The 27,003-nt window shown below is 39.6% G+C and overlaps 1 protein-coding gene across 2 annotated transcripts in view; it reads right to left on the reverse strand.

Annotated features, from left to right (window-relative positions):
• Positions 1–25,549, reverse strand: part of OVA2 (tRNA synthetase class I (I, L, M and V) family protein) — a 391,242-nt gene extending 365,693 nt beyond the window's left edge. Inside the window, exons 1-3 of one of the 2 annotated variants that reach the window (XM_089406156.1) lie at positions 24,724–25,549; positions 17,176–17,395; positions 16,796–16,950 (exon numbers count right to left, since the gene is read on the reverse strand). In XM_089406156.1, the coding sequence (XP_089262282.1) occupies positions 16,796–16,950; positions 17,176–17,395; positions 24,724–24,861 (513 nt within the window). In that variant the 5' untranslated portion in view covers positions 24,862–25,549. The remainder of the gene's footprint in view (positions 1–16,795; positions 16,951–17,175; positions 17,396–24,723) is intronic. The other variant, XM_089406157.1, reaches the window with a different exon arrangement.
• Between the last annotated feature and the right edge of the window lie 1,454 nt (positions 25,550–27,003).

Genomic DNA, 27,003 nt, shown 5'->3' on the forward strand with positions numbered 1-27,003 from the left:
CATCATGCTAACTGTAAAACATATGTCTGGACGAAAGTTCACCAAGAACATCAACGCGAATGAGTTTATGAAAATCAGAGGCATTTCCCAAATCTGGTCCGGCATCACTACCATATAACTTCTTAAAGTTAAAATCCTCAAGGTAGTCACGGGCTTGCAGTTTACCATTCCACATCCGGAATCCAACTCCCTCTTACTTCCGCAAATGAGAGGGTCTGCACCTATCAGAAATAGGTCGTCCTCAAAAGATGTCGGTATGAGAGGTCTATCATCCACAACCTTCAAGCAATGGTTTGGATTGGTTTCACTCCTAGTGAATCTCAGCTTTATCAGACAGCTATCAATCCTCTCATACTACACCCAGGGTGTTTTGCTTCAAGCCATAAAGGACTTTCTTCCACCTGTATACATGAGATTCCCGATCATGAATCTCAAACTCCTCGGTTTGTTCTAAACCTGTGGCCCTGCCACATGAGGGGAATGGTCCCCTTGTAAGATTTTCCTTCGGTACATCTCCAACATGTACCTTCATGCTCTTCTTGAATTCAGGCATCCCTGTCACCATCTAACTCACATCGGGTAGGGCCCCATAAGTAGACCTCCAATGTTATAATGAGATATGTCAATTGACATGATCCCCAATGAACCATCTTGCAACTTGATACAAATTGCCAACCCTGAACCCATGGGTAAAAGCATCTTTGAAAATTCTATTTTCAAACAGGTACCTTTCCATCAATGAATGCCACCCTGAAACCTTTGACTTCCATTGCCGAAATGGACACCAGGTTCTTCTTGCGATCAAGTACATAATAGAGATTCTATAAATGAATCGAGTTACCCTCATTCAATTGAGGGGTAACATTCCCTACACCCTTTCCAGGATAGGTGGCATCAACTCCAAGTATAATCCCACAATTGTTTCCATCTCTACCAAATTAGAGAGAGCACCCTTCTAACCGTTGAAGTGCCTTGAAGCACTACAATCAATAAGCCAGATTCCCAAAGAGTCTGAAGGAGAGGGCCAATACAAGATAACGCTTCTTTATCTTATCAAAAACAACATTTGATTCTTCATACCTGGGGTTCCTTGCTTTCTTGAAGAGTCGATCGTTTCCTTGATGACCTGCATTACCTATCATTCCTTTGATCATTGAAGATGTCTCTGAAATAAGTTTTATCTTCATCAAGTGATGTGTCCCTGCATAATGGCCAAACTTATTACAACCAAAGCATCTGCCCTTCCTTCTACCCTTAGATTCGGACTTCCCATTGAAGTGATCTTTAGGTAGACCATCAGAAGCTTTCGCCGTGCCATTCTAATAATATTCTCTGCTTCGACTTCACCTTCGGTGAATTTGAAGAGGGATGAAGAATCCACTGATCCTTTTGACCTTTCCCAACTATCTTCGGCGATTGCTCTTTCACTCTTGCTTAGGCTTTGTCTTCACCTCAGCTCTGATACCATGTTAATTTTGGGTATGTTCTATGCTTAGAGTAATTTATTCAATTTTCACAGTTAGCTCAATATCTTTTCCACATTAGCAATCACATCAGCATTAAAGTAAACCGCAGATAGAACATAAACCTAAATCGCAGATGAAAAGCTACGACAAGAGGACACAAGATGTGGCGCTAGCCAGGGACAAACCGCAATGGGGGAAACCCTTGATCAATTCTTCTTATATGTTCTTCAATAGTTCAGCAGAGAGAGAGAGAAATAGTACATTTACAACAGAAGTCAACACTTTGACTTATCTAGATAAGAGCATAGATCATCTCTAAGAAGATGATACATGAGATCAGTTGAAGACATGCTGCTTCAACTGATTCTCCAAGGTGACTCCTTCACCTATCATTGTGTTGCATCTCGTCATCATGTTGCACCTCACCGTGCTGCACCATGCTGCACCCATCATCATAATGCTGGACCTCATGACCATGTTGCACACATCATACTGTTGCACCTTATGCTGCACTGTTGTCATACAGCGTGTCTCATGTGCTTGCAGCACCATGTTGTCCATGCTTGCCATTTTGTCTGTTGTACCTTAAGAAACCAATTTCCTGGCTATAGAGAAATTGTGCTTAAGACATTAATAAATATTATTTACTATCACTTGTTTGTCACTTAGATATATGTTGTGTTCTCAAATGAAGGACTTGGAGACTTGGTTTTTTACTCTTAATACATGTATGACCAGAACATCTCAGAATGCCATTTGTTGCTAGATATAAATGATGAATGAAGAAAGCTTGAAGGGGAAGTTAAAGATAATATGTTGGTCTTTCACAGAAACTACAACCTGTGACTCTTGGAGAAGTTAAAGATAATATGTTGGTCTTTCACAGAAACTATTATCTATAACTTAGAAAGGAAGGTGAAAACTTCAAGTATAGGAGCGCTCTTTTAAGGAATTTTAACTTTATCTACATAAGCAAATAAAGGCCTGCAGCTTCATTACTATACTTGAAAGAAGAAAACATAAGATGACACATAACAGAGAGGGTTACAAAATTATACCCAACAATTCATGGAAACTTCTGATTCTTTCATTAATCAACAATTATATCAGGAATACAGTGGCCTAGTCTCTGGGTTCTCCAAAGTTCGAACCCTTTCTTTGTAAATTTTCCTCTTTTTATACATTGTGGAATAGTTGTTGATCTCTGAAACTACCCAAATTATTTAACTGCTTCTCTAACTATATGAAGTAAAAACTATTACAGGATTTTACAGAGGGTAAAAGACACCTCAAAGAACATGAAATAACATGAACATAACTGAATTTAGAAGGGGACGATAACCGCTGGCTTGCTCTGTTAATCTACTGCTGAATTCCTCTGTAAATGCCCTAATAATGCTTAATTCATTTAGCCGTAGTGAAATGCGTTTAGCTTGTGTAATCCTGGGCTTACATAGGCATTCTGATTGGCCAAAATACAAATAAAACATACCCGATTGTCTTCCTCTTCAAATTCGGCTCTAACCCTGATTTTCTACTTTGCACAGCAAAATTAACGCGAACCTTTGATTAATACGGAACTCAAAAGAGTTAATCTTGCTTTATAAACCTGTCAAATCCGCCCGCTCAGCGCTCCGTTGACTTCCATTGCAAATCGCAATCGGCCCGATATATCACTGCAAACTTAACTTTACGCACCCTTAAGCCGCATAACTATGGTAGTGTTGGACTTATGCATAAATCCTTCATATTTGCGCTTTTCTATTATATACCTTTTATAATGAAAATATGCCATAAAACATGCTTTTTCCGCTTTTAATACGGGCTCCGCACAACTATCGAGGCATACCTTTTCTGCCGATATATCCCCACCGTAGATCTGTGCTTTTCGGATCAGACGGTCTATAAAGATTTCGGGTGGGACATAAGCCCAGAGAATACCCGCCCGAAATGGGCGGTTTTCTCTCTCCACCTGGCTGCTACATGTCGAATGATAAGTGGGATCGGGTGAGCTCCAATAAAACCACTTACCATTTTTGCTCCACCCGAAATCCCGCTTGTAACTTTAAATCCGCCTTTTTGTACGCCTTGCGGACCCTCCGGGACTTTACAATATAATATATATACGCTTCAAGTCCGGCTTTACCATCGCTTATTGCAATCAACGCTTTCAATTGTTATATTAATATAACCTTTACAATCTATGATAGGACGGATGCGCCGGAAGAATTAAACATAATACATATGTAACATCGGGTCCGGCCTATCGCATATCGCAATCGGCGGAACCCAAACTATATATATAAGACGCTCTGTTATACTGCGGACCCGCCGAAACTTTAAAACATAATGTATATGTGTTTCGGGTCCGGCCTGTTCGGCGCTTATTTCTATTATAATCCTTTATAATAGAAATACATATAAAAATGTGTAACCATACCTTTTTCCGCCTTTTCCAAAGCCTTTGCACAGTTTTCAAGATACGCCTTTATCGCAATTGGCGATTCCTGTGGTAATAATTCATATAACCGCCTGCTGCACTTTTTGCGATTGCGATCTAATCGCATCGCTAACTATTATGACCCGCTCCATATAACTATTATATTGCGATTTGACTTGATCACATGGGCCGATTCTTTAACAATTGTTTCCTTTTTTATTTTAATATATAATAAATAAAATGCTTCATTTCTTTTAGACTTTGCAGATAAGAGAGCCTCATTAAGGTTGAACCCCTGCAATGATTTTTAGACCACACATTGTGATAAAAATGAATAATAAGCTTAAACACAATATAAGCTACAACATTGTCCATGCTTCTTTTTGTCCATGCTTGCTGCTGTCCCATGTGCCTTTGTTGCCATGTCACAGTTGTTGTCCCACTTTGTTGCCATGTCATAGTTGTTGTCCCACTTTGCCTTAGCATTCCTTTACTGTCCCATTTACTAGCACACTGTGCCTTGCTGCTGTCCAATGAGTTTGCGGCACCATGCTTGGCTGTTGTCCCATTTGTAGCCTTTCTATACCATGTCCTAGGACCCTCATTCACTATCTTGCCTAGGGTTCTGTGCATGTACCAATCTGATTAAAGCACACCAACAAGCCTACACCGGTGCCCTAATCTTCTCCAAACAGGCCGCTTACTTCAACTGAAGGTTCCAAGGTATCCAAGGTGATGTTGTAGGACTTGGGCACCTCCACAAAGCTCCCTACAACGCTCAGCTCAGACCTGCAACAATCTTCCCACTTCAGCATTGTAAACAAGCCTAACATATAGGGAGAATACCCTTGTTTTGCCTCGCCATCCTTAGAGATCACTGTGGCCTCGTTAGGAGGTCCTTTCTAGGCCTCTCGGCCATCTAAAATTCATCTCCCAACTATTGTTGTAGCAATCCGTCACTGCGGCCCTATAAACAGAGATATACACCCCAAAATCATGCACAAAACAATCATTAAACTCACCTATAGTCTACGACCTGATTTGCAAGGTAAGACTGCTCCAACGTGTCACTAAACTGCCCTCAAATCAGTCCTGTGACTGTGGCTCTTCCAGCAAGGGAACTTGACCCTCGTTCACCCTGAAACAGGCCTTAAACCAACTGTGTTTAGCCCATAAACTTACCTCAGAGATACATTGTCCATACAGCCCTTCCACGCTGTCTAGGGCAGCCTTATAATGTTGCGGCTAGGGCATACTATTACCTTCCTTGACTGCGTCTTTGTATGGACCGGTGTATAGGGCCATTTCTTGACTGCGTAAAGACAAGCATATAGGTTAGGGCTCCTTCTTTGATAGCGTTAGGGCTGCCTTCTTAGTTGCGGCTAGGGAAGCCTCTTTTCCTCCAACGTCTAGGGCTTCCACTCCTAGATTTATCTTCCACTAAAACCCAAGACAAGTGGAGAGAAATCAAGATAGAAGTGCGTGTGAAATGACTCTCAAGTCATCTCCTTTTATACTAAAACGTTGAGCACATGTGGGGGTTATTTGGTTGTTGGTCGACCTTGACGAATTGTCTTATAACACAAATAAATTCATAACTCCATGAATACTTATCGGAACCGGATGATCTTTAGATCAATCCTACACCTCTCGATGAGAGGGATCCAAGAAAAATATCCATTGCCATAAATAAGATGACCCACATGGAAATTGGCCCTAGTTGCCAATTTTAACAGTTACCCTTCAATTGAATCAAGGTAACACAATTTATCTACAAGAAGTTCTATATGTACCTGATCTCAAGAAGAACCCGGTGTCCATTTCGACTATGGAAGATAAAGGATACAAGGTGGCATTCATCGATGGAAAGGTATGAGTTTGGAAAAGAAATTTTAAAGATGCTTTTACTCTTGGGTTTCGGGTTGACGCTTTGTATCAAGTTGGAGGAAGTCCATTGGGAGCCATGTCTTGCGACACATCTCTACAATCCGAAGTATCACACCAGAGGTTTGCCCATCTTCATTATAAGGCTCTTCCCGATGTGAGACAGATGGTGACAGCTATGCCCAAGTTCAAAGTAGAGCATGAAGGTATATGTCCGGCATGTGCCGAGGGAAAACTTACAAGGGGACTATTCCCCTACCAATATATTGCAGCTGATCCACTCCGACATATCTGGTATGATGCTCGTAAACTCTTTTGGAGGATACTTATATTATCTCACTTTTACGGATGACTATTCTCGCAAAACTTGGATCTACTTCTTGAAAAGGAAGGATGAAGTGTTCAACTGGTTCCGTCACTTCAAAGCCATGATCGAAAATCAATCCGAGAAGAGAATCAAGATATTGAGGACTGAGTATGAATCAAATGAATTCCATGACTATTGCAGAGAAGCTGGAATTGAGAGAGAGACCACAACACCATATACTCTCGAGCAGAATGGTGTGGTTGAAAGAAAGAATTAGACTATTATGGAAGCAGTTTGTGCCATGCTTCGTGATCAAAGGCTTCTGAGGTTTCTATGGGTCGACGCTGTTAATACCGTCGTGTATGTTCAAAATCGATGCCCTCATCAAGCATTGGACTCCAAGACTCCCGAAGAAATGTTCACTGGTAAGAAACCCGACGTCTCTCATTTTAGAATTTTTGGAAGCCCCGTGTACTTTCATGTGTCGAAACAGAAAAGAAGCAAATTGGGTGCATCGAGAAAGAAAGGAATCTTTGTGGGCTATAGCAAAAATCTAAGGGCTATAGAATTTATGTGGCTGGTCAAAGGGAAGTTGAGATAAGTCATAATGTCACCTTTGACGAAGATATGGCTCTTAGCAAGATCAACAACCTTCCTATCCCAAGGAAGGACAAAGAAGCAGACATCAGAAGACAAGGTGAAAAAGAGGACGAAACGATGCCGGATGTTGATGAACCTATGGATCTTATTGATCCTCATCCCCAAGAACCCTCATCCTCCAAGAGGAGGCCCTCATGGCTTAGGGAGACTCTCGAAGATGCCAAGAGACATATTGCATCGAGGGGGACTTTCCGTGAGAGCAAGAAACTGAATAGGTATCAAGGATACTTGACCGCCATGAGCACTTGCCACTATCATTCAAAATGAACCTTCATCATTAGAAGAAGTCGTGAAGCAACATTTGGAAGGATGCAATGAATGAAGAGTACAAGTCTATTATGAAGAAAGATGTCTGGGATGTGCTCCCTAGACCCCAGGACAAATCGGTTGTCACCTCTAACTAGCTCTACAAAATCAAACATGGCGCTGATGGAAGTGATGAAAAGTTCAAGGCTCACTTTGTTGCCCGAGGCTTCTCTCAAAAGGAAGGTGTAGATTACGATGAGATATTTGCACCTGTTGCCCGATACACCACCATCCGCTCTATCATAGCTCTTGTTGCCTTGCAAGGATGGAACCTACACCAGATGGATGTCAAGACCGCTTTCTTACATGGTTCGGTCAAAGAGGAAGTCTATGTGGAACAACCCGAGGGGTTTGAGGTTCATGACCGGGAATCTCATGTATGCAGGTTGAAGAACGCTCTTTATGGCTTGAAGCAAGCAACCCAGGCATGGTATGAGAGGAATGATAGCTATCTGATGAAGATGCTTCAAATTCACTAGGAGTGAAGTCGATCCGAACCTTTACTTTAAGGTTGAAGATGATAAACCTCTCATACTGGTACTTTATGTGGACGACCTCTTTCTGACAAGTGCAGACCCTCTCATTCACAAATGCATGAGGGAGTTGGCTTCCGAATTTGAGGTGAAGGACCTAGGACTGATGCACTACTTCCTAGGGTTGGGGGTCTGGCAAAAGCCGGGAGAAATTTTCCTATCTCAAAGAAAATATGTTGTGAAGATATTGGGAAGATTTGGGATGATGGACTGCAAGTCTGTGACTACCTTGACAGAACTTAACTTGAAGAAGTTATGTGGTAGCATTGTCAGGACTGAATTGGGAAATGCTTCTGAGTATCATCAACTCATAGTAGCACTGATGTTCTTGGTGAACACCCGTCCGTATATATGTTTTGCAGTTAATACGTTGAGCCAATATATGGTTGAACCTCATCACACACATTGGATTGGTGCCAAGAATCTTTTGAGATATCTTCGGAGCACAATCACTCATGGACTGAGATACACTGCCAGAAACGTGAGGCTGCATGGTTATTCTGATGTTGATTGGGCTGGCAATGTGGTGGATCATAAGAGCACGTCTGGGTGTTGTTTTTCTTTAGGTTCTGCTTCGATATCCTGGATGAGCAAGAAGGAGAAATCGGTTGCCTTGAGCACAGCTGAGGCCGAATACATAGTTGCAAGTATGGCCTCTTGTGAAGCTGTTTGGTTGAGGAAGCTCTTCAGTGAGTTGTTTGGACATGTGCTAGATACCATCATGATCCTCTGCGACAACCAGAGTGGGATCCGATTATCAGAGGATCTCGTATTTCATGATCGCTCCAAACACATCGACATCAGGTACCACTTTTTCCGGTATATGGTACATCAAGGAGCAATAAGGCTCCATCACATTGGGACGGATGAGGAGGTCGCCGACATTCTAACAAAGCCCCTAGGAAAAGTCAAATTCTTGACTTTCCGAGAACGACTAGGAATCGTGGAGAGACCCTCTTATGAGGGTCCTATGTGATATAGACTTTGAGCTCTAGGAGCTCCGAGAGGCTTGGGGTACTTCTTGGAGCGATGAGCAACCATAGGGTGAGTGGTTCAGCCTTCCCCTAGTGGTTTGTTGTGTACAGAGTGAGTGGTTCATCCTTCCCCTGTGATATCCCATGGCGACATGTAGGTAGGAGGAATGGTTCATCCTTCTCCTGCTAAGACATCCTACCCATGCAAACTGGGACTCATGCGAAGTACCTCTCATCTTGCTAATGAGTAGGGAAATGAGGATAGGGACCATATTACTACCGATGGACGCATCATGTACTACTGTACTCCCTATGCTAGGATGAGATTGATCTGGGATCAATTGGAACTGACTTTGGGTCAGTAAGAGTGGTATGACACACTCTCTTTATTGGAACTGACTTCGAGTCAATAAGAGTTGTATGAGACACTCTCTTTTATCTGGGACTGACTTCGGGTCAGTAGAGAATGGTATGATACATTCTCGATCACTTCTTCTTCTTCATAGTTCAACAAAACAGAGCAATGCAAAGCAGTGCATTGTTGGCAAAGATAGTACCAACTGGCAGATGGATTGGCAGATGGAGTTCTCCCTAGTTGAGAGGAAGTGTTAAAATTAGCAACTAGGGCCAAACTCCATATGGGTCACCTTATTTATGACAGCTGATATTTTTCTTGGATTCCTCTCTCCGAGAGGTGTAGGATTGATATAAAGATCATTCGATTCCAACATGTAAAAATGAAGATATGAATTTATTTGTATTATTGACAAATTGTCAAGGTCGGCCAGTAATCAAAACAGGTATTTTTACCCCCACTTCATCCTCAACATCGCATATAAAAGGAGGAGACCTCAAGGCATTATTTCATCATCTCAATCACTCACATCTCTATCTCCTCACTTGATTGGGTACGCTAATCTGGCAGCATCTCTCACACGTGCGAAAGGAGGAGGAAGCTTTTTTTGTTGACTGCGTTGACTGTTTTGACCAAAAGTTGATCAAGCTGCAAGGAGACTTTGTAGGGTTGCGTTGACCAGCATTGACTTCAGATTTGAGTGAGGATATTCTGTTTGGATTGGCCGCAGTTCTGGGAACGGATTCCGGGGCTGCTTTGACCCTGTGTTGACCAGCGTTGACTGTCCTAGGGTTGGCCGCAGGGTTGACTTCAGTTGACCAAACTTTGACTGAATATTTTCGCACTGTTTTGGATTGATTCATCTTGTTGTTGGAGGTTGAGTTGACTGGGCTTTAACCGAGCTGATTTGGAGGTCAAATCTAACCTGTTAGGGTTTACTGCTGCTGTCATAAATTATCAGATTTGTAAATTTTGTACTATCGCTCTCTGTTGAACTATTGAAGAATATAAGAAGAATTAATCAAGGGTTTCCCCACACTGGGGTTTGTCCCTGACTAGTGCCACATCTTGTGTCCTCTCGTCTTGGCTTGCCTTCCACTGTTTATGTTTATGTTCTATCTGCATTTTATTATCATGTTGATGTGATTGCTAAACTGGATATTGATATTGGGTTAATTAAGAAATAGAAGTAAATTGCTCTTAAGCATAAAACATACCAAAAATTAACAATACACAGTACACTCGCAATGCTACCTTGACATACAAAATTCTTGAATCTTTAATGTGATCGATCTGCTGCAAATTGTTGATGCTTTGTGGTTTCGATATGATATGTTTGGTTCGAAGATAAGTCTCTGGTATGCTATGGAATTCTAAACTTAACCGATGTCAGGGGTTTGGTTTGATAACAAGCCTGATTGCATATAAGTCACAGAGTATTGATTCAATTGTTCTGATTTCCTTTGTAACGTAACATAGCCGAGGTCGGCCATGTGGCAATGGCGTAATCCAACTATGTCAGAATCTTGTGGCAGATGTTTGGTGGATGGTCATACACATAGCAGAGGCAAAAGTTTGATTAGATTAAGCAGAGGTCCAGTCAACCATCGTTGGCAAAAGCAATGAATATTGTTGGCTGAAAAATTATGTAGTTCTAACATGTTGCGACAGGTGTGACTCTAATTGATCCACATAATTCTACCATTGGGAGATCGCCAAGTTTGTGATCACGTAAGGCTGATTAGTGTATTATGGATTGAAACGCATCAAATGAGATCACTTGTCGATAGAGCGAAAGATGCCTCCCACAGATCAATTCTTGTGTATGCAATTTGGTTGAATACTATAACAGTCTCATTGATCAGCCAAATTGGCCAGAGTAGCACATTGGTCGTACGAGGTCATAGGCTTGATCTACTAGCAGGTCTTACTATATTTTATTTTTTTATTATCAACAATCTGTCACATGGTTCACAGATCATCGGGAGATTTTTACAGCATTGGCGTCTGGAAAGACTCAATTTGTAGAAGGGTACCCGCAAAGAGACATTTTGTCTAATATTTAAATTTATATGTAGTTTATTTTGGTTAATTATGATTTATGTAGTCATTATTCAACCAAATTAAGACCCTGAAAAAGTATTGAAATTAAATCTCAGACACAGACCTTGTTGAAGGCATGAAAACTTCATTGATGTATCTTTGATGATCATAATCCCTATTATATGTTTTGAAGTTGATTGTGGCGTGGTTAGTTCACTTGCATATTGTTAAAATTGGCAACTACTGCCAAACTCCACATGGGTCATCTTATTTATGACAGCTGATATTTTTCTTGGATTCCTCTCTCCGAGAGGTGTACGAATGATCTAAAGATCATCTGATTCTGACATGTACAAATGAAGTTATGAATTTATTTTGATTATGGACAAATTGTCAAGGTCAGCCAGCAAACTCATGTAGGCTCAGAAGCCTAACAGTGACGTCTAATCATCCTCAACATTTGCCTATAAATACATGATGCCTCTTCCTTATTTGGACACACTCATCTACACACATCTCTCTCTCCTCATCTGATTGGGTACGGATTTCTGGGCAGCTTCTCTCTCCACACGTGCGAACGAAAGCACAGTCATTTTTTGTCTCAGCGTTGACCAAGTTTGACGGAAAATTTCACAGAAAATTTCAGAGGTTTTTTTTGCCTTGTGTTGACCAAGCGTTGACCTGTTTTGCGGCGATTTTGGGTGGAGGAATTATGTCCTAGCAGGCCGCAGATCTGGGCACAAGAACTGAGGCAATCTGACCTCCTGTTTGACCAATGTTGACTGTATTAGGGCTGGCCGCAAAGTTGACTTTTGTTGACCATTTTGACTAGACTTTTTCGGACTGTTTTGGGCTGATTAGACTTGCTGTTGGAGGCTGAAGTTGACCGAATCTGTAAGGGTCAAATCTACCCAGTTGACCAGCGTTGACTTTTCTGGTTAGGGCTCTTTTGCTGTTATAAATTATTAGAATTTGTAAATTGTACTCTCTCTCTGTTGAACTATTGAACAGTGTTCTAAAACTCCGACTCGGCCGAGGGTCGACTCCGACTCGGTATCGACTCGGCCGGCTCGATTTCAATGACTCGGTCGTTGTAAAAAATACATTAAATATTTATTTTTTATAAAAACACATAATTTTAAAGATTTTCATTCATGTTTCCAAACACACAGCATTAGAATATAGATAGAAGACAACATATGATCAAAGTAGGCTCATGAATATATCCATTATATCAAAATGGCACCCAATGCATTGTCCAATGCATACACGATGATGATATAGAGATCAAAACAAAAACACATAACCAAGGAGGCTATAAATGGCCTCTACAACAAAAGTCTGTGACCAGGTACACTGGCTACTGCTAGAGTTTCCAACATCATCTGGCTCAGTGTTACTTGGAAGTTGGGAGCAGGAGCGAAAGTGGGGAGCGAGAGCGAAAACGGGAGTGGGAGCGATATTTTCAAAAGCTCCTGGTTTGGGAGCGAATCCCAGAGGAGTTCGACAACCAATGTCAGTAACATCAAGGTACATAGAGCGATTGGTGCTCTTGATTAAATACGAGTTCCATACCCTAATACATGACAAAATTCAATGGAAACATTGCAATCCTCCAATCCTGAAATCCTGAAAAACTGATAAGTCTACTGGATTTTGAATGAAATCTAAAATTCTACTTTCTCCATATGAAATCCAATGAGGCCGAAACCACTCTCAAACATCCTGAGTCATTTCATGGTAATGTTAAAAATTTAAGTAAAAGGATGAAAATGAAAATTAAGGAGAATGTCACTTTTACTTTAAGAATTTAACATTACCATGAAATTTAAATAGCATATCAATAGTAGAGAGCATTTGAGTGTGTTAGATAGGGTTTGGGAGGGGGAAATGGACCCCAAATAACATTTAACTAATTGATAAAACACATTGGAGTCCAAACCAATCAGCAAACACTTCAAAATTTCATTAAAAAAATGTCAAATCGTTGTTTTGATGGGGTTACAGGCCACTGGTTATGACTCGGCCGAGTCAATACGGAAACGGCCGAGTTGGCCGAGTCATGGTTGACTCGGCCTACTAAACCGTTTCCTCCACCGAGTCACATTTCTGGGCAATGAAACGGATCAACTCGGCCGTTTCCGTTTCGAATCGGCCGAATTTTAAAACTATGCTATTGAAGACTAAAAGAAGATTTGATCAAGGGTTTCCCCACATTGGGGTTTGTCCCTGGCTGGTGCCACATCTTGTGTCCTCTTGTCTTGGCTTGTCTTCTACCGTTTATGTTTATGTTCTATCAGCATTTTACTTACATGTTTATGTGATTGCTAAACTGAAATTGATATTGGGCTCATAAGGAAATTGAAGTAAAATTGCTCTAAAGCATAAGAACATACCATTGTTGGCTAAAATTAACACATATAGTTGATATCAGCAGCTAGGGTTTGAGACGACAGAGAGAGTTTCTATGGTTTTGTGGCAGATGTTGAGACAGCTTAAGGCTAGGCACAGGACAGACTTGTGGCATATTGGATTGTGCATATGGACACGAGTTAGCAGTGACAGGAGTGGCATGTATGCAGTGTTGTGACAGTGATATGACAAGAGCAAAGGCAGAATAGCAATGTTGTTGACAGCAGTCGTTGAGCAGTGTATTCAGTGTAATCCATCTTATTCTTTTATCATCTATCTTTAGGGTGGCAGGGTGGTGCTAGGGCAACTTGGAGCTTGCAGGGTATTGGAATGTCCTTCCAGTTGGAGCTAGTAAATCAAGGTATTCGAGCATCCTTTCAGTTGAAGCTGATAAAACCATAGCGTTGGAGCATCCTTCCAGTTGGGGCTGGTAAATAAAGGTGTTGGAGCATCCTTTCAGTCGGAGATGTTAAAACTAGGGCAATGGAGCTTCCTTCCAATTGGAGCTGGTAAATCAGGGTGTTGGAGCATCCTTTCAGTTGGAGATGTTAAATCAGGGGGTTGGATCCTCTTTCTAGTTGTTGTCGAACAATCTTGGAAGTTGGAGCTTCATGTTGATGTAACCATCAAAGACCTATATTAAAAGCACTCAGTGGTTTTTCCACCTAAAAATCTTGTGTATTGTCCTTGACACCATGCATTGTTGAATTGTGTTGTTAACTGTTCATGTGATGTGATGTCAATTTATGATTTGATCTTATGCTAATGTTATTTAATGCTCTTTAGATTAAAATTAACTAATTGAAGTGAAACAATAATTCACCACCCTCTCAGTATTTCCATCATTAGACACATTTTTGCACAAATGGGAAAGAGTTGCTATTTTTAGCAGGTTCCCTACTTTGTCAGAGATAGAGTTCTAGGGATTTACAACAGTATTGATCACACATTTGGAGTCCTTATGAACTCAAGATTCCTGTGAAGCTTATATGGGTAACATACATGACACTTAAAATTTTAACCAGTTTTCATCTTGAGACTCGCATGTCAAAAATAATGGTGTATTAGGATCCTTGCAAGATTCTGAGTCTAATGAGCTACTTACGAGTGACATGTGAGAACTTACTATTTTTGGCAGTACTTGCATGTCAATTTCGAATGCAAATTTAGATTCCTTACTACAAAACAAATCCAGTGAGTATAATTTCATGAGATTCTGATGACTTTTTATTTTTAGCAGTGGTTGCATGTAAAGTCTGATTATGCATTTTGACTCCTTACTAAGTTGAGACTGAGGGTGGTGGTTTTGTCCAATTCTCGGGACTTTCTATTTTTAGCAATCTTAGCATGGCAATGCAAACTGCTAACAACAAATTTGGGTTCCCCATCAGATTCTGTGACCAACGAGTATAATATTGTGGACATGCAGTGTGATTTTTGCAATGCCTATTTTTAGGCATGTTACATTAACAAGGTCCCCTATCTATTCTAGGCATATGATACATTTTCCTAATTTTTAGGATGATTACTATTTTTAGCACATCTATTTATAGCGTAATGATGTGGCAATCTGAGGGGTTGACACATGGCAATATTTGTGAGTGACCAAGTGGCAAGAGTTTGGATGAGTCATCAGTGAGGTTAGCAAAGGATGAGTTGACATGGCAATTAAGCAATTTTATTTTCCTCTCTCCTAGTGTATCTCACTCCCCTCTTTCCTCTCCTACTTAGTATTATTTTATTTTGGATTACTATGCTCTTTTACTTCCTAATTTTTGTCTTATATAGGAGCCACTTTAGCACTCCTGCTTTGAATCGACATCATTGTACCTATCACAATCTCATTGACATATTTTTGTGGTCATCGGTTGGACATCACTACATTTATCTTATCTTATCTTATCTCCTACTTACACTCCTCTTTTATCTCCTATTCCCACTCCTATTGTCCATCCTATTTCTCCTCTCCTTCATCCCCCTAATTTCTCTCCATTTTCCTCTCCCCTTTTTCCTATTCTTCCTCCTTAATTCTCTCCCCTTTTTCCTCAACAAAAGCAAACTAATTCAACCCCTTAAAAATAGCCAAGTTGAATTGTCTAAAACTGGTTTAATGAAGGAAAATGATGCCAAGTGGAATTCCTTGAGGCAAAATTAGTTAAGTCGAATTGCTAAAATTGTCTTGGAAATATTTCATGAGAAAATTTGTCAATAATAAAAAATTACCCTAGTCATATTAGCCATGATTATGCTCAAAGATATTTTTATCACAACAGCTTGGAAATAATTCTGTCTAACTCAAGCAAGGGCCACTCAATTTTCTTTTACAGACAGAGCTTAGTTCGACCCACCATGAGCATTGATGACCAATAATAGAGAATTGGACCTCCTCTTCTTCTTGGTACGAATTGAAGGGGAAATTTGTTATAAATATCAGGGAAGGCCAACTTTCCAATTCAAGTAACCTATGGAAAAGCAAGCAGCCTTCTCTCATCTGTCCATCATTCTTCTCTCTCTCTCTCTCTCTCTCTCTCGTAACTCTTATTATTTTGTGTCAGGATATCATTGTCTTCAAGTTCTGTGATAGTCATCTCAGTGCAGCTAGCCTTTTGGCTCTTGCAGAATAAAATTCAGTTTTGATCCACTCACTCTGGTTTGTTTGATTCAATAGTATATTATGCAAATATTAAGAGTTATTTCAGCTATTTTTTTGAGCAAATAGCCACTTAAATACTCTTCCTTCTTACTCTATTTTTCCATATAAAAGGCTGCTTTGCAAAAGACCATTCCACACACTATATTTACACATTTTTAACACTTGTTTGGCCAGTAACTTGCTGGTCAAACAGCCACTATCTTGCTGTTTTTCTTCTATGATTTACTACAGGTTTATTGGTTAAAACAGCAGAACAAAGACTAGGGACATCCCCCTGAGGTTGCCAAGCATAAGCCCAAACGGAGAGGGAGACTTGCTAGTGACACTTAGGGCAGATTTTCATATATGTTTGCTAATTTCTACTGCTAATTTCATATATATTCGCTAATTTCTACTGCTAATTTTTTAAGTTTACATCAATTTATAGGGTGTAGAAATCAGTGCTAACAAGTCCCCAAATGTTTCACAGCTACACATGCACTCATTGCTTCCTGCATTAGGTCCTAATTTGAAAGTGTTTAAAATTATTTTCATTACATTGAAATTTGACCAGTTGTTCATGCAAATTTACTTTGGTGTAAGCCCAGCTAAGGGATCTTCCTTGGGGATGTTCTTGTAAGCACACACTTGTTCTCAAGAACAAATATAAAACAAAGTTTTCAGTTGTATTTAAACCATTTTACTCAAATAATTTCCATTCAGGAATACTTTCAGAAATAACAATCAAATAAAAGGCTCAAGGCTCCATTTTTCTTAACATACCCCGTTATTCCTAATCAGAAGCCTCTTCAGCACTTTTTTCTCCTCCCATAATTTCTGTATTTCTGGCTCACGTACTACAGAATTTGCTCTGAGGCTGAAACTTGTCTGAGGTAGATCCACTGTATGCTTATACTGACTATCATCTTGAGTGTTACCTGTAATCAACAAATATAATGCTTATACTGACTATCGTCTTGAGTGTTACCTGTAATAAACAAATATAATGGCTCTAATTCTACACAATGGAAAAGCATATACAGAGTTCTTGATGCAAATTTATGCAGCCAAATTAGCTTCTCTGGACCATATTCATTGTGTATGCTATTAATTAGGTTTGCTAGATAATATTAATTAATATGAAAATAATTAAAAAAAGTTGCCTTTTGATGTTTTCTTTGATGCAAGAATCGGCCCCTCTGCCTTTTGTTTTGAGTCCAACCCGCACTCTCCATTTGATTGGGTTGAGAATGGCCTCCCTATAACAGAGAATGAAAATGGTGAAACCTGAAGAAATTGTTTTCCACAACAGCTCCTCTCATGACCGAGCTGTCTCAGCTGGATAAATCTCCCGGTAGCTGCATTTTTATATTTCGATAGAACCTACAACAAAAGTAAAATGCATTTTAATTTCATACCTGACATATTTATTGCATTTTCAAAAACCTGCTTTAACGGCATCGAAAAAGATAAGATAATTATATTAATGTCCCCCAAATGACCAAAAATAGGTCAATGGTACTAAAAGAGTACATCAGAAAAAAGTACAATGTGTTAGTTCAAAAGCATCACCTAGATCAAATAAACTAAAACAGGAAAGAAACGAGCCACTAGAGAACATTGGTAGGGCCAATGGAAGATGCAAAATGCAACCTGTAAGTAGACAGTTGAAGGCCTAAAACACCAAAAATAAACTCCCTTTAGAGATTCAGATCTGAAGGGAAGAATGTCAAGAACTCTTGGCGTCGGGGCCAATGTCAAGGATAGAGAGCAAGGAGTGGTTTTCCCACCCATGTTGTCAAAATGAACCTAAGTTGCACGAAACGGGGAAACAGGTACGAGTTTTCGAAACGGGAACGGGTACGAAACGTGACCCCCCCAAATTTTGGAAAGGGGAAACACAATATATATATATTAAGACATTTAAGAAATATGTGCAATCATAAAGCATATATGATACATTCTAATTTATTACATTACGATTAAATTGTCAACTGTCAATGCATAAACTATAAGTCTCTAAATTTACATCATATTTACTCATGAATGATCACATAATGAAAATAGCAATATCCAAAATCAGCCACGAGAAATTTCTAATTTCTTGTCTCGTGCTTGATTGGGAGTCTCCTCCTACATAGTCGAACGACCTTAATGCTCTTGATTAAATACAAGTTTTATACCCTAGTACCCTACGTGCTCTTGATTATTGGGAGTCTCCCTTGCATAGAGGGCTTGGTTCTCTTGATTAAATACAAGTTCCATACCCTAGTCCATGACAAAATCCAATGGAAACATTACAATCCCCCCAATCCTGAAATCTTGAAAAACAGATAAGTCTGCTAGATTTTGAGTGAGCTCTAAAATTCTACTTTCTCCATATGAAATCCAATGAGGGCGAAACCACTCTCAAACATCCTGAGTCATTTCATGGTAATGTTAAAAATTTAAGTAAAAGGATGAAAATGAAAAATAAAGAAGAATGTCACTTTTACTTATCAACACTGGGGCCATAGGCTTGAACATTAGGCTGCCCACTCAAAAAAATCATCTTTTTTATAACTTGAGAGGCATCTAGAAGCATTCAGAAAATATTTCAGTTGCCCAATAAAAAATTAGAAGCGAAAAAAAAATTAAAAAAAAATACAAGAAAAAGTCAAGTTAGAAGAGGAAACTCTGCAATACGGCCTGGAAACTCATTTCCGGCCGTACTGGCCACGTTTCCTCCTCAAGAAACGGGCCAATACGGCCGGAAACGCGTTTTCAGGCCATACAGTACGAGTTTCCTCGTTTCCGTTCCGTTTCGTTTCCGGCCAAAAACGGCCCCTTCTCCAACATTTCTTGCAACTTAGAAATGAACTCAAGTTTCAACAACACATTGGCATATGATGTCCTCCAGGACGATGTAGCCACTGATACGACCTGGTGGTATGATCCTTGGGGGAGCCCCAGACTTGGAGCACCTCACTCTCCTAATATCCAAGGCCAAGGAAAAAAACCTCTAGTTGGATGGCTCATTGCTCTGATCGAGGGCTTCCAAGCTCTAGCACCGCTGCACCATTGAGAACTAATCTATCATTTAGGCTGCTTGGAACTAACCTGTCTACCGTTGAAAATGTAACGAGTAAAGGTCTTCTGGCTTGTACCTTAGCCAGTGAAGACCTCGAATTGTCCTTCTCCCAGTATGAGTGCAAGCTCATGAGTTAGACTTCAGTTAGCATGAGTTATTTCCAATTTACTGGAATAATCATCAAGTTAGCATGCGTAGAATTGGAGCTTCAGTTAAGTGGAGTCTTCATCAGTTTGACTACAGAACGAGGTGGCAGTTACAAGTTTAGTTGAAGTGAGTTAGTCTCTAGTGTTGATTGAAGAGAGAATGAGTTAAGAACTCCAGTGTTGATTAACGAAAGGACGAGAAGAACTCTTAGTTAATTCGTCAATCAGAACTCGAGTTCTAAAATAGAACTGGGCCTCCTTGCATATCTGAATTGGGCCAGTTGACTGCTCCATGTCAACTACCCCATAGCTGTACATTTTTTCGCGCATGGATTTCCATCATGTCCGAACACTCAGATGATCCACAGATTCATCATTATCAGCTATATGTACACTGGAGTTTTGTAAACCCATTCTGCATTTTGTAATTGTAAATGATCATAGCAAGACAAATGTATGTAACAACCTGGGTAAATTTATTTTTCTGATGATGATTTCTATCCTAGGAGGTTTTGTCTCACCGATTCATGTGTGTTTCTAAACACGAATGATCTGCAGAGTTTTTCGCTCCAACCTCACACCAAAGCTAGGGTGGATTTTGTCGTTGTGATTGTTATTTATCGAGTCTCTGTAAAAGTGATTTGAGAATAATTCTAACTATTTGGTTAAATTATTTTATTACGAGTCACTTAGTCTACTAGACCATATTTTTTGTCGCAAAAATGGGTAAATGTTGAGGGTCTATAACGAACAAGTGCTCCCCCTTCATGTATTAACTTGTAATATCTTGATGTAGAAAATATTTAGTGCATGGTCCCTCATAATTAGACACCATGACTAAATATTAAAGGGTTGGAAAAATTAATAATCCCCTCATGAGTCAATTAATTAAAATTTCTGGTTAATATAAATTAAAAATACTAAGCCAAAATTTTCTAAGTCAATAAAAATAATAACCCTTTGAATTTTCTAAGTCAAGGAGGCCCCAAAGACAACTTTGTTTGGCAATAGGGTAGCAACAAAAGCAATTTCAAAGACTCTATACTTTGTTTTGCAAGATAAATGGCTTGTCAAGATAAATTTCAGTAATGAAACATCCCTAGGAACATTCATTCATTATACATGGCCCATACATGAAGCATTCATTATCCAAAAACAAAATTTCCACAACTTTGCATAAGAGATGCGGCAAATAAGCCCTAATATAGCGAAATCCCAACAACAATGTATGTGAAAAAATTAGAAAGAAAGAATAGCATTAAATGTACTTACATGTATAAGAATATATCCAACCATCCAAAAACTTGCCATCGAGAAACTCCAAGAGTCAAGACATGTGAAAATTATCCAAACATCAAAATTCATTCCATGCTCCAAAAAATCGTCCTCCAAGAAGGATAACGAAAATCTCTATAGAGATACTAGTTCCAAATCCAAGTGATGATACTAAAATGAATTCACATCACTTGTATTTATACACTTTTAATGAATTTCACTACATAAGCCCTTACAATAAAATAATGTGCAAAATAACCAGCTTTTGGTGACAAACCCACCAAATGAGCTCATAAACAAAAGAATAAGTCTCTCAAGAGGTCAAATAATGAATAGTGCAGGTTGTTGGGCCTTGGAAAAGGCCTACTGGAGTCCATATGTGCCATAATGTGTAGTTGAACTCCCAAAAGCAATGGACAAGGGGTTAGCCCCTTGTAATAACCTATGGTGCTCCAAATGACATGTGGGGGCACACAAGTGTCCTCATGTAGGAACCAAGGTGATGGCCATGGAATGAGGTAGAGCTCATGTCATGGCTTTTTCCCACATGCTAAATGCTTTTGTCTCCGCCATCTTTTGCATTTCGTGGTACAATTTCCTGTTGAATGTGGCCAATTATGCTTTTTTTTTTCTTTTAGTTGCATCAACCTCCAGGCATCATTCCAGGCCTGACCCAAGATGTGGGGCAAGGGGAGGGGGTGGCTAACCCTATGTGGACCCAGTGGAGGAAAGTGGGTGGACCCAGGTGGGAGGAGATATGATTGGGGGTGTAATGAACAGAAGGGGAATAATAAATGTGAATCGGGGAACGGGACCACACAACCAAAATTAAGGTTTCCCATGTAGTACCATCCCTAAAACCAATTAGTCATTAAAAGAGATCCCACAGGACTAGGGTGCAAGGTTAGCATCCCAAAAGAGACCTACGGGACAAGAGCACAGACTTAGACCACTCTTTCCACCTAATCCCCCCATTAATCCATGCCCAAATTTTCCATGATAAATAAACTAGAATACTCAATTACCAAATAACAAGGCATACCTTTAGGTTTGGGAGGCCCACCTTCAAACATGCGATCATGATAGATGGGTAAAGGACCACATGGCTGGCGCAGGTGGCGGAGAAATGGCACATCAAGCTAGTTGGTGGCTGCAAGAGGCCGTTGGCTGCCGGCTGAGGACCATCATGGAGAAAAAAAAATTCCCTAGGGATATCACCCACAAAATGGTGGGTAACAGGGCTCAACCCACAAAGCTCTGGAATCTGCCCCCTCTGGTATGTTGGCTATTTGGCTAGGAAGGAACCAAAAAAAATTCAAGATAAAGATCAAAATTGGAATTTCACATGTTCCTATACAGTGGCAACTTATAACTTGATGCCTGAAGATGAACAGAACCAGAGGTATTGGATCATAAGTACAGAAGTCATCGACAAGTCCTTGCCATGGGCTTATTTTGATGGTTCTGCACAACCAGAGGGATGTGGTGGAGGGGCAGTGTTTTATTTAAATGAATATCATTATTTCAAACTGAAAATGGGGTTAGGGAGAGGTACAAACAATTGTGCAGAACTAAACAGGATTAGACTTCTGCTCCTTTTTTCCTTAGAGAAAGGATGCCGGCATCTACAGATTTTTGGTGATTCAAAAATTGTCATAAATTGGTTCAATCAACAGTCAAATTGTCACGTGCACACACTCAAAAATCTGTTGGAAGAAGTAATTATTTTAAAATCACAATATGACTTTGTGATCTGTTGCCATATCTACAGGGAAAGGAATCAAATTTCTGACAGCTTATCCAAAGAAGCTGCGCAGCAACATTTTGGCACTTGGATGATACAGGAACAATTGGGACAGGACTACTATCAGTGCTTTCACAGGCCCTTCATTGATCTACAGATACAGGATACAGACCCAATATGATTCTGCTCAGCTCATAGTCGGACCACTTCTTGCTTATTTTTGCTGAATATCAGATCTCATGGTTTTGTACATATTTATATGTTTTATCTAGTTTTGTTTACAGCTACTTATATGCATACAGCCACTGTTATTTTGAACTCTATGCAGTATGTGGCAAATATGGCCACCAGTTTTTGAGATATGTTCCTTTTGCAGCATCTGCAATATGTAATTACTAATTTTCAATATTTTATATAATGAAACTTTTGATTTTTCGTTGCGAAAAAGTGAGACATAAGCATTGTAAGTCGCAACAATTCTGTTCATTCCAGCATCTTTAGTTTGTCTCTATTATAATTAAGTTCAAATATGATACAATGTTCCACACCTATCATAGTCCCATTGTTAAAACATTGAACAGTGAACTTAAATGCTAGCTTCTATTTGCCTTAATCCAATGCAGTGTCGTTGGCCATAGACTTTAGGTTTTCATACATTCCCCTGCTAACCAGGCTTCCCATTGTGTGTGCGCCCACATCCATGACACGAAAATTAAATAACATTTAGATTCTAAATAGTAAAACTAAAATCTAAAATATGAAACAGAAAAACAGTATATACAGTCAACATGAATGTGAATTTCAGATTTCTGATTTCAATATAGAAGCTGGGTTGAAATTGTTACTTGCACCCTCCTTTCATCATTCATGTCTAAAATTAATAGTCCCTTATATCCTATTAATGAGGCAATATTAATAATCATAAGCATGCATATGATTCCCTTAACAAATCTTCAAACCATCACCTACCACATATTTTGATAATAGTCTAAAACTGTTCATAACTGAGGTTTTAATCACAGAAATTTATTAAACTGGAGAACCTATCACGCAATAAGGAGGCAGAGGATTCAGGAACTATTATCGATTGTTCAAAACTTAGCTACTTACAAAACCAGTAGCTAGGTTGCCACTCACAGTGCTGCTCAAGCATCCCCTCTAACACTTCAATGTGCTGCTCAAGTCGCCTCTCTCACACCTCAATGTGCTGCTCAAGTTACCTCTCTCACAATGCTGCTCACTCACAGAACGACACAACTCAAAGCTTCAACAACCCCATGCAAAAAGGCAAATGAAAATTAGTGAGTGCATAATGCACAAGAAGAGGGGTTCATTTATAGGTAAATTTTAGGTTTAGGGTATACAGTATGAGGAGGTGATGCTCCCCGACAAGGAGGGAGTTTGTACGAGCTCCCAACAACGGAAACTTACAAAAAAATGTTCCCAAGCTCCTGATGCCACCGTCTAAACGCTCTCATAAAGTTCCCATGTTCCTAGAACCATTCCCGTCTCATCTGGAACATTTCGTACCCATTCCTAAGCTCCACAGAACATTAGAACAGCAACAACTAGTTTCAGAGAAGCCAGAAGCAGTTCCTATGTAACCAAGGCCTTGAGCAATGGTTAGAGGAACTTAGATAGCTAGCTACTTAGAGAGCATCATTCTAAGAGCTACTTTCACATTTCCACTATGTCTTTACACTGGATGTACTTTTTAAGTCCCATTGATGTACTTGTTGTGGTCATTTGTTGGAAATTAACAACATTACCTATCATGTTTCTTTAGAGTTTTCCCACGTGTACAGAATAAACGATTGAGATGCTATCTACGGTTCATCTAATTTCACCAGTCACTCTAATGCCCCTTGTTATTGACGGTTGAAGCATTTCATCAAGTTAGTCTGCTACTTTGGCTCCAATTTCCAACAGTTTGTCAAGTTTTGTCAACTGAGCTAAAACCATGATTGAATCTGCATAAATCCCAAAAAATTCCTAGTAAAAACTTTGATGCGCTTCACTTTATCATAAAAATCCTTCCCTTTACAAGTCCATGGTTGTTAGCCCAAGGGGTTTAACCTGTTGTTGCTATTGCCGATGGGCATTCGAATAGTTTCGTGCCATTGGGTGCCCAGATGAAATCCCCCTGATTGAAACGCACTGGTGTACCCAGCAGGTTCACTATGGATGTCATTCACAAATAAGAGGAAGCATTCTTGGATGTCCCTCTTAGGTTTTCCTTGGAATTAAAAAAAAGTCCATGGTTGCTCCATTTGATATGGTGTAGTGTACCTCCAATGAGCACGATAAACGTTACAAATTTCTTCCCTTCAGTTTGAACTTCCATCCTATGCTCCCATGCGTATTGGGCCAATTTAAATTTTGAGTAATTTAACATTTATTATTGCTTCCTCCCCTCCACGAGTGCAGTTGCCATCACTCAAAACGGTGAGACGGAAAAAAGAAGAGAGGAGAATACCTGAAACGATAATTTATGAATTGTTGTAGCAGCTAATAATACATTTCCTCTTCTAGACTTGGCTAATGTTGCTCTTCCAATGCCCATGCTCGCGCCTGCTCTTCGTGTCTCACGGTAAAGCTGCAATGGCTTCTCCATGCCTCTTCACTACCTACTGGGGCCTTTTAGAGTAAGCTACCAGTGCGGTATCTATCTTCAGTAGTATCTATCTATAGCGGGGCGGTTATATCTGCTGCATCGGTTGGTTTAGCAGGTGTATGGCAAGTTATTAGGCAGGGTTTCACTCAATAGGCAGGGATACTCGAATTACCGTAATTAGGTTTATAGCATTTTTAAAAAAGCCATCTAGGGGAAATAGAAGCAGTCTTTGTTTTGTTCATCAAGTTTGGAAAGGTGTAACGCGAGCAATAAAAAGGCGGGCAGGTCAGTGATAAATTTAGGCAGGTTAGGCAGAAACCAATTAAATGGACATTTTCCAGCAGCGGCTTAAAAACACCACCACTAGCAGGTAAAGGAGCCGAGCTACCAGTTCCAGGTCCAACAGCAAAAGTAGATGATTATGTTCATGAAGCAGTGCGTGGAACACCGCAGCGGTGTTTTCAGTTGTTGACAGGGCGTTGGCATGTTGAAGCAGCTCGTAGAAATCGTCTTAGTGGTGGCAGAGTTGCGCTAGCAGATAAGGTAGTAAAACCAATGGTCCATCTATGAAGTTTTGATGGTCGCGCAATTAGAAAATTTGATAACAATTCCATACACACCTCCACGTACCTGTAGAATTGTTAAATGCGGCATCAACTGAATTATGACATTTGATAAATTTGAATCAAAATGTGAATTCTAATGAACGCGGTAAGGATCCTCACTTTTGTACGAGGGTTTGCCTCCTTATTTTCATCACCATATTTGTCTTTTTTTTTAATTTATTCACGCGTTTATGGTTTATTATCGCATAATTATGCGGGTAAGTAGGTTTATTTTAGAATATGGGTTTTTATATTTTTAATATAATTATTAATATTATTAAAAAAAATATAGTAAAGTAGTTATGTATTTTTAGTATTTTTAATTTAATTAATTAATTAAAAAATATTATAGAAATAAGTGTTATATGAATTGAGTTGTGGTTTTTTTGAAATATGGTATTGATAAGTTAGCCACATTATTGTAACAAAATGGATTTATAAATTAAAAATCTCCATAGCGAGGTGGGAGTGAATCACCATGGTTAAGAATTTTGTTACATGATTTTTTAAAGAAAGAAAGAAATTATTTTAACATCTACGAAGCTAAAGATAGCCTATGGGACAGATTGCTTTTTTGTCTGTTTGATGTATTCGGCCCTTTTTCTGTGAAGCTTCACAATAAATGCCCCTAGTTTCTCGACAAACCCTTCGCTAAATAGGTTATCCCAAGAGCTAGCTGCCAACATATCTGCATAACTTTCTCTGTTGTCCTTGAAGGCCTCACATTCTAAAATGAAATGTTTTTCTATTTCCACTTTTCCAGAAGAACAAAAAATGCATACTCTTTCGTCCCACACTTCTTTTGGCCAAAAAGTGATCACAACCCACCTGCTTCTGCAACCTCAAATTGCCTGCCCAGCCTAATACACCTAACATATTTTCTTCCTTTGGAATGGGTGCATTTGGAATAGCAAACCCTAATTGTCCTCTTTTCTTTTAACTGCTCTCCTATCTAAATCTACCATTATCTCTTCCAAGGGCCCAGATTAAGCAGTTGGGCTCCTTAATTTCTCTACCTATCTACTCATCTGCCAAGCTTGAACTGTTTGGACATATATTTATTCTCTATTCTATAACAAGCAATTTAAACATGGAATGGTCCAGATTGAACTATTGGGCCACCCATCAAGTGTTGTGAGCAACAATATTTGCACATTGTGAACTTGCAAGCAAGATAGCAGTGGCATTTTGACTGGCCACTTTCCTGGTCTTTGTTTGGGGTTCATTTCTATTATTTTTTCTGACCAATTGATTTTTCTTGCCCTTTGATCTTTCTTTTAGGGCATACCCTCTTCTCATTTTTTAATTTTCTTCTTTTGTTTTACAAAATATGGAACCATTGCAGCATGCAAGGATGAACATATTTGGCACTTCCATAGTCAATCATGAAAAATGAAACCTATTGGTATAGGAATCTAACACCATGAAACTCCCTGCATCATACTGCCATAAACACATAACTGTTAGTGCATAAATAACCATAACAATACACCAGTTAGCTCATTTGTTGTGCCAAGCATGTTGCTTGCAACTGAAC

This window comes from Pinus tabuliformis, chromosome 2_2, assembly GCF_031772625.1.
Source record: "Pinus tabuliformis cultivar Carrire ecotype Pingquan chromosome 2_2, CPIR1, whole genome shotgun sequence".
NCBI lineage: Eukaryota > Viridiplantae > Streptophyta > Pinopsida > Pinales > Pinaceae > Pinus > Pinus tabuliformis.